This window comes from Nomascus leucogenys, unplaced genomic scaffold, assembly GCF_006542625.1.
Source record: "Nomascus leucogenys isolate Asia unplaced genomic scaffold, Asia_NLE_v1 001075F_56102_qpd_obj, whole genome shotgun sequence".
NCBI lineage: Eukaryota > Metazoa > Chordata > Mammalia > Primates > Hylobatidae > Nomascus > Nomascus leucogenys.
The window spans coordinates 39,193-47,342 of NW_022096012.1; the positions used below are offsets into that span (position 1 = coordinate 39,193).

Sequence of the window (8,150 nt, forward strand, 5' to 3'; positions counted from 1 at the left end):
GGCCTGCCTTCCTCTGTTGCTTTGCTTCAAGGAAGAAAATGTTGGAGGAAGCAGATTTCTTGTGTTCCTTTCACTATAAAATATTGTCTCCCCATTGAAGGCCAGAGACTGGGCTAATGAAACTGACTCTCACATGTTTGATCTAAGCTTTTGTCTTCAGATAGGTGGTAGTGTGGTGTAATAAAAGAGCGCGAGCAAGGAAATTGAGTAGAGGAGAGATCAAACGCTGGTCTGCCATCTATTAGCAAGTTGCCACCACTCTTCCCTCAACTTCCTTATCTGTAAAATGGGGATAAAGAAAACTATTCTGCAGCATTGTTTTGAGGATCAGTTGTTGGCAGGCTCTGTGGAATGTGTCAGGATGGGGGGAGGTACTGAAAAATCGGAGCTGTTAGGAATTACTATTGTTAAACAGGAGGAATTCTAAATCTGAATTAAATGAAAGGTTTTCAAATTAAATGTACTTCAAATTTATATTTAATGGACTATAAATTAAAATGAATTAATCTTCATTTCAGGCCCTTTGTAATATTAGTAGGTTGGGGTCCTTTATCATCTCTGAGCTAAATAATCTTGTTTCATCAAAATATCCCAAGCTGGGTTACATCAACTATTGATGCCAGACATGAAATAGGCCCTCAATTTTATTCTTCTGGAATTAAAATGTGTTACTGGGCTGAAGATTTGAATTTATCCACCGTAGAGGCATGATTTCTTTGAGACCTATGGGGCAAGATGGTTTTCCTAACAGAGTCAGTATAGATAAAAAGTGGTGATGATTTTATTCTACACTTCATTAGGTAGACAATAAGTTTAAAATGCATTAACAAAAAGCTATTGTTTTCTGATGACTTATGATATTACTTATTTTTAGTGTGATATTTGGATCCATTGGATGGGAAACAAAATCTAATCGATTCTTTTACAGTGTAGCCCAAGTCATAGAGGCCTACTTGAAACAATAACTTGTTAACAATGTTAGTACCTCTCATTTTACAGTGAAATCATTTTGATAGAGTCTGCTATGCATTTGACAGCATGTTGGGAGATGATTAAAAGTTTTTTAAATCCTTTGATTCTTGAAGATACGAGAGGGAAAAGATTGTCCATTATTCTTTCAATAGGATTCAAAAAATTTGATATGAGCAGGTTGAAAGTGGGAGGGTGAAAACTAAAATGGAGCTATCTGTAAATAAAGGAAAGAAGGAAAGAGATTCCAAAGAGAGCACATGGGTGTGGTTAAAGAGCAGATTTTCTTTATAGACCATGTTACAGTACATATTTACAATCGCATTCCTATTCCTACCGCTACTATGTATCAAACTAAAACAAAGAGAATAGCTACGCCGTTTTGCCAGCAGGTGGCACCATGAGAATCTCCCAGAGGAAACAGGAAGTCCCTGAAAGCAAGCCTTTTACTGTTTTCCCAAGTCCAGTCATCAATATATATTCATATATTTGATGACATCATAAACACATCACTTAAAATATTTTCCGAAGATTCATTCCTCCTCTCCTTTTTCATATATTAGCATTGTTCATTCAAGAAATATTATATTCCCGGAAAATAGTAGGGAGTTTAAAATAAAATTGTAATTCAATTATGTTTGTTTGTTTTTCTCTGTATTGCTTAATATAGTCATTTGAGGAGCACATTTCCTTAGCAATAATGGCATATGTTATTGTCAGGCTATGTTAAATGGTTAGAGAGGAAGAAACTTAGAAGGCACCCTGTTTTCACACTCCTTTCCTGCCCTGGACGATGAGGATTCCCCATGCCCAAATATCTCCCCAATGCTAAGCAATCTCTCAGACTCAGGGGGGATCCTGTGCCGGAGATAATGGGCATTTCCGGCCTTTGAAAGCAACTCTAAGAAGGTTGGCTTTGTGAACTCGCCTTTGAAGCTTCCTGCACATTCCATGTGATTTGGGGGAATTTGTTTTCCAGTGTTACCATCTGGCTTTAGAGCAACATCTTTTGATCTGGTCTCATCAGCACAAGCCATTCCACTATCACTAGCTGGGCTGGAACTAGGACCTTGTTCTATGGTGTTGGTGGAAACCTCTTGATTTTGGCACGGAACAGAGATGCCTTTGCTGGAGTCTACGTCCTTCGGTGGATTCACAGAATCTTTCTCTTGCGCTTGTGGTTGCTCTTTTATGAAGCAGGCAGTTCTGTTATTTTGAGAGAGTAGCTGCTTTTTGCTCTTCATGGGGTCTTTGAGGCCAGCATCATGTGAAGGAGGCACCTGGGACTTGCTTTTGTATGTGACTTGGGTCATACGTGTTGCCAATGCTCTGAGAAAGGAGATAAAAGAAAGATCTCTGAAAATCAGTAAAGAGGCTCTTCTTGAGACCTTTCAACTTATTAGAATGTGGCCCCCTTCACTATCAGCCAAGTTAATGTAGGTGGGAATGGGGTGGAGGGTGGAATTGAATGGCAACAATGTAGGGAAAATGTCTCACTTAAGAAGGGGAATGGAGCATTTCTTCAGGAAAACAGTTTAAAGAGGTCAGTTGGGAAGAGGGACTTAATGTCATACCTATGAGTTTAGTAATCAATTTCTTACCTCATTTTCTTAGCCTGTGGGGCTCTGTGCTTCTGCCCTCCCTGTGGTGAGAACATGAGAACATCTTCTGGTCTCTTCTGAATTCCATTCCCCAAATAAGAGGAGAACTTTTTCTTCATGGCTTCTGCTTTGAGTTAATTAAGAAGTGTTATGAGTTGGATTGTGTCCTTAAATTTTTTATGTTCAAGTCCTAACCCCCAGTACCTCAGAGCGGGAGCTCATTTGGAGATAAGGTCTTTACAGAGATAATAAAATTAAAATGAGGTCATTAGGGTGGGTCCTAATCCTATATTACCGGTCTCCTTATAAGGAAAGGAACTTAGAACACACAGACACACACAGGCAGAGCACTAAGAGACACAGGGAGAAGACAGTCATCTGTAAGCCAAGGAGAGAGGCCTGCAAGAGAGCCTTCCCTCACAATTTTCAGAAGGAACCAACATGTCTGACATATTGATTTTGAACTTGTAGACTCTAGAATTGTAAGGCAATACATTTTTGTTGTTTAAGGCACTCGGTTTGTAGTTCTTTGTTATGGCAGCCCTAGAAAACTAATAAGAAGAAAAATAATTCTGCAAACTAGGCTTTCAGAGAACCAATGTGTATAAACCTTGGTGTATATTACACATTAGGTTGATCTGGTGTGATAGATGGAAACGGAAAAATTTAAAGCAGTTTTCCAGTGTTTACCTAGCATATGTTAAAGAGGATTTAGAAACACTAAGATCAGAGGTTTAAACTGGCTAAGCCCATGGAGGTTTCCTTTGAACATTTTACTTGGCAAGCACAATGTTTTCAAAAACAAAATGACTGGGTGTGAGTGGATTGTCTCCTTCACCACAATTACGTGACCTCCTACCCACCTGTGAGTTTGCAACTGCCAGCCATGACTAAGTGGACTTTTCACTTGTTGAGTTGATGTTTTAGCATCTTGCAGTCATAGCTGCTATGGAGAACTCAATTAGTTTTTAAGACATCTCATGAATTGGTCATTTAGAGTTGAAAGTCTTGGACTAGTTTTGCTCTAATGGGAAAGAACTCTTTAAATCTACATTTCGCTTTGTAGGCACTAAGCAGAGGGAATACGACCACACAGGGAACCTAGAATTCACATTGACTCCTAATACTCTTTCATATGATCACTTCTTTGAGGAATGATCAGAGCAAGGAAGAGTTCTCTGTGAGCCTCTCTTCCTTCGTTGTCTCCTTGGGTCTTTTGTGGGGGTTTCTTTCATGTAAGAACTTCACCTATTCCACATAAACTGAGGGATTTTGAGTTACTTCTTCCAGAAAGTTCTGTTTTCTGAAGTTTAGACCTATGGGGCCAATAGGTTCAGAAATGAACATATCTTTTCTCTGAAACTTGATGTTTCTCCAGTGTTCTCTCTGTGAAGGTATGGTACTTCTGCCCACCCAGTTACCAGATTTGACAAGCTCATTTGAGCACCCACTTTGTGCCAGGTAATACACTTTTTATTCTGGTTTTCTTTACCCTTGGATATATATTTAGTCTTAAAGCTCCGACAATTCTACTTTCTAAGTATCTTGAGATGCTCGTCTTCTCATTTTCTTCACTTGACCAATGCCCTAGTTTAGGCCTTGAAACTATGGCCTGAACTTTCTAATTCTATCAGGTCTACTCTGACTGTAGCCTGAGGTCTATTTTACCTTAAACTTTGCATCCAGAATGATCTTTTTAACATTTGAGCATGTAATTTTCACCAGTCTCAAACCCTACAGGGTGAACTCTCTGCGAAGCCATTCATGATTTGATGGATTGGAGACATTGGCTATTTTGTGTTGTCTCTGAAAACCATACCTACACCTTCTCCTCTTCCCCACTTCCATGTCACATGCCTGCAATACTGAGCTATTTGAGGCAAGCAGTGCTCATGTATGTGCCTTTATACATACTATTCCTTCTGCTGAGAGTGGCCCCATTCCATACGTCCTCCTGACAAACTTCCCACCCTTTCCGCCATTCTCCTCCGCCTCTAAGATTCTGCTCACACACTGTGTCTTTTGGGAAATCTTAGCTAAAGTCCTTTGATAGACACAGGAACCTTTTTATGTTCCTGCCCTACTTTGTGAAGAACTCAATTAGCAGTTTTGATCATCATTTTTTATAAGCGGAACTACTGTCCAATTTAAATATGAGCACCTTGAGGGCAGAGACCATGGTTTTTCATATTTGCATTCCAGACTCTACCTGAGTAGCTGTTTTGCAAAGTCTGGTCTGAAATACAGCTGTCCCAGAATAATCTACCTTAGTATCATCTCCGTTAAAAATGTGGATTTTTAAGCCTAATTTTTAACCTGCTGACTCAAAGGACGGGCAACATGCATCTTAAATAATCCACTCACTGGCATATCATTGAATCTCAATAACAATTCCATTTAAATGAATCATGGAAAACTATTGCCTAGCACAGTGCCTAAGAAATATTGAGACTTAATACATATTGCTTCCTTCCTGTATCCCCGATTTTACTGTCAAGAAGTCTGGGGCTTAGAGATAATATGACTTCCCAAAGGACATGGAGGCAGAAGCATCTGAATCAAAGTTTTCTGCCTCCTGATTCATACTCTCTCCAACCCAACTCTACTCATCTAGGACAGCCACTTACTAGGGCCTGGCCTTTTGTACACCCTCCTGAGAGTAGGCATCTGATCTTCAGTGTCCTTTTTGAATAAGAGTGGGAATCAACCAAATGGCTTCTAAGACCCTTTTCCAGTATGTGAGCTCTCATTCTACGTTGGTTTAACCATTTATTGCAGACAGGGAAATTGAAAGCAGAGGAGTTCAGTTAGTTGCTCAGAGTATCTTTCAAACCCAAAGCTGGAGGTTAGAAAGAATTCCCAGCCTAGACATTTGGCTATTACTCTTGGCCTTTATGTCATGTGTAAGCTGTGTTGACCTGAAATATTTTATGTTCATTTACAGCACCTGGCCTTCCTCTTGAACATGCTCTGTCCATTTCAGACTCCTGAGTTCTGGCACTTGCCTTCAGTAAGAAAGGATGTAGTCTTCAAGAGCCGAGATATTTATTTCCTGTGCTGAATTTTTAAGTAATATTAAAATCTAATTATTTTAATGATGAACAAAGGAGAATTAGTTTCTACAGACTGCACAACTGTGACAATTTTCAACAAAGACAGTAGAAGGGTTTCAATTGTGTAACAATTTTTAATTGATAAGAGTGGGCACTTACATAGCACTTACTTTATGTTTTGGTACTATTCCAAGTGCTCACTGAATCCTCAAATAACTTCATAAGGTAGGAAATACTTTTATTTTACATTGGAGGAAGCTGAGATACTAATTCCAGAGAAATTTTTTCTTTCCTTTCTTTTTCTTTTTTAACTTTCATAAAGTGGGCTAGGACAGTGACTTGCACATTAGTAACTGCTCAATAAATTGTTGTTAGATCCAAAAGAGAAAGATCAGATATTTAAAAAGGGGTGAAACCAAATCAGCCCAGATAATGAAAGAAAAGCAAAATGAAAAATAAAATTTTAAAGTAGAAAACAAAGGATTTAAGCAAGAAAGAGCTAACTTGGAAGATGGCAGTGACTGGAAGCCTGAGAAATGTTAGCTCAAGAAGGCTTATGAGTAGGCTGCTGTGGGGAGCTATGTAATTGACAGGGGAGGGCCAAGGAAGGTTAGGCAGCCTAAAGTCCTGGCTGTGATCAAAAGCTCTCGCTGTCTTGGCACTCAGGGCTCTGAAAGGGCCTCAGCGGAGTGATGGGTGCGCTGCCCTGCTGTGCCTCTGGGGCATCCTCCTCCCCAGTCCTGGAAGTCTTACCTTGCTGCAACCTCTGCAGTTCTTTTTGGAGCTGCCTCTGCTCCCAGGTCAGCAATTTCACATGGTAGAGACAGATATCCTCCAGTCTCTGCAGCCTTTGGTCCAGTCTGGCTTCAGCCTGCTTGGCATTCTTCCTCTCCAAATCAAAATGCTTATACAATTGTCCTCTGACCATGTGCCTCTTCATCTTCTTTATGGTCTAGAGGCAATAAGGTATCACAAGTAACCTGATAAATGGAAGACTGGGATACTGACCTCCAGCTTTTAATCAGAGATCAGTGGTTGAACCTGTGTATTTCTGAAACCACAGGTGCCTAGTGAGATGAAATCACACTATTGTTAAATCAGTTTCCAGAGTAACACAGAAGGATTGAGGGTAGTCATTCCTCTGAGCCTCAGCCTCCCTGTCAATAAAATAGTTATACAATACAATAGGCTCCCCCAACACAGCTCCCGGTAAGATTTCCATGAAGATCAAGTGAGAAGTGTAAGAACAACTCTTTGGAAAAAAAAGGCAGTCTACATACATAAGGCATTGTTCACCCAATAAGAAAAGCCTATTTTACTGTTTCTTAAAGGCTCCCAAAGAGGCTGCTCAGAGGTCTGGATAGGATTTAGGAACTTAAGACACAGCCATTCCTTCCCGCACCCTGCCAGTTCATTAATTCACATATGCGTAGGTTCATTCAGCCTGTAATCCTACTGTATGCCAGGTGCTATGCTAAAAGCTAAGAGTAATGGTGAATGAGACACAGTTCCTACTCTCAACGAGCTTTCTCTAAAAGCGGAAGATTGGGGTATCCTGGTTATAAAGTAGAACAGCATTCACGATGAGTAGTCTGGGCAACACTAGGGAAGCTGCTTAGATTGGGCAAAAGCTCCTCTTTTCATCCTCATCCATCTTCTCAGGCTTTAGATGCTCTCCTGCCTCCATGTACCCTGATGTCTAAGCCCACACCTACTTCTTTCTCCTCTAAAGAGCACTAAGTAGGGACACGTTTTTCTCTCCTTTGAGTCTCTATAATACTTTTCTCAGAGCTAAGAGCACAACATGTGCTCAGGATATAAACAGATTGCTGTCAATAAAAGGTTTGGTGATTATAATAAAGAAAAAAAGCTTAACATTAAAAAGGAGGATAAGGTCAAGACATGGGAAATAAATACATTTTAAGGCACTTGTTTGAGAGTCTAAAGCATAGACTAAACTTTTATTAAAGAACAGGGCCAGTAGAACTTACCTCCAAATCCAGGGTTTTCACCATAAGACTATGTCTTGTTTCTTTTGCTATGTCAGGCTGAGTCCGGATTAATGAGCTTATTTTTCTTCAGTAAACTTAGGAGTCTGGTGTTTGGAGAAAGGACGGAGGGAGACCGTTGGAGAGGGTTGCGAGGAGAATGTTAAATACACTTGAAAGCTCTCTTCGTCCCTCCCTACCTCCCCTGGTCAGGAATGCTAGCTCCTTGGGCCATGGCACCAATCCCTGCTGGAGAGGCCAGAGCTCTAAATAGCTCTGTGGGTAAAAGAAGCCTGCCAGCTTCTAGCCTGTCCCTAGAGGGTCTCACAGCGCTCCTTCTGGGCTGTGTCCATGGGAGCCAGGAATGAAAGCAAGGAGTGTCTGTGTTCTCAATCTCTCTCTCTCCCACCCTTTCCTCCTTTCCCTCCTTTTTTTTTTTTTTTTTCCTCTCTCTCTCTCTGTTTGCCATACCTCCCTTCCCTAACCTTCATTCCGACTTCTTGAAAACCAGGTCAGCCTCAAAAGAAAGCACCCTGTTT

At 40.5% G+C, this 8,150-nt stretch overlaps 1 protein-coding gene across 1 annotated transcript; it reads right to left on the reverse strand.

The window, feature by feature from the left end:
- Nucleotides 1–1,235: 1,235 nt before the first annotated feature.
- LOC100587471 (coiled-coil domain-containing protein 190) lies at nucleotides 1,236–7,709 on the reverse strand. The gene is made up of 4 exons (XM_030808620.1): nucleotides 7,615–7,709; nucleotides 6,377–6,575; nucleotides 2,571–2,694; nucleotides 1,236–2,298 (listed from the first exon to the last, which is right to left on the reverse strand). The coding sequence occupies exons 1-4, from the start codon at nucleotides 7,636–7,638 to the stop codon at nucleotides 1,704–1,706; spliced, it is 942 nt and encodes a 313-aa protein (XP_030664480.1). The 5' UTR covers nucleotides 7,639–7,709; the 3' UTR covers nucleotides 1,236–1,703.
- Between the last annotated feature and the right edge of the window lie 441 nt (nucleotides 7,710–8,150).

Coding starts and splice junctions, on each gene's coding strand:
- LOC100587471 (XM_030808620.1), bottom strand. CDS start 7,638: ATGGTGAAAACCCTGGATTTGGAG. Junction 6,576..7,614: donor TGAAAACCCTGGATTTGGAG/GTAAGTTCTACT, acceptor TATTGCCTCTAG/ACCATAAAGAAGATGAAGAG. Junction 2,299..2,570: donor CCACAGGCTAAGAAAATGAG/GTAAGAAATTGA, acceptor CTCCTTTCTCAG/AGCATTGGCAACACGTATGA.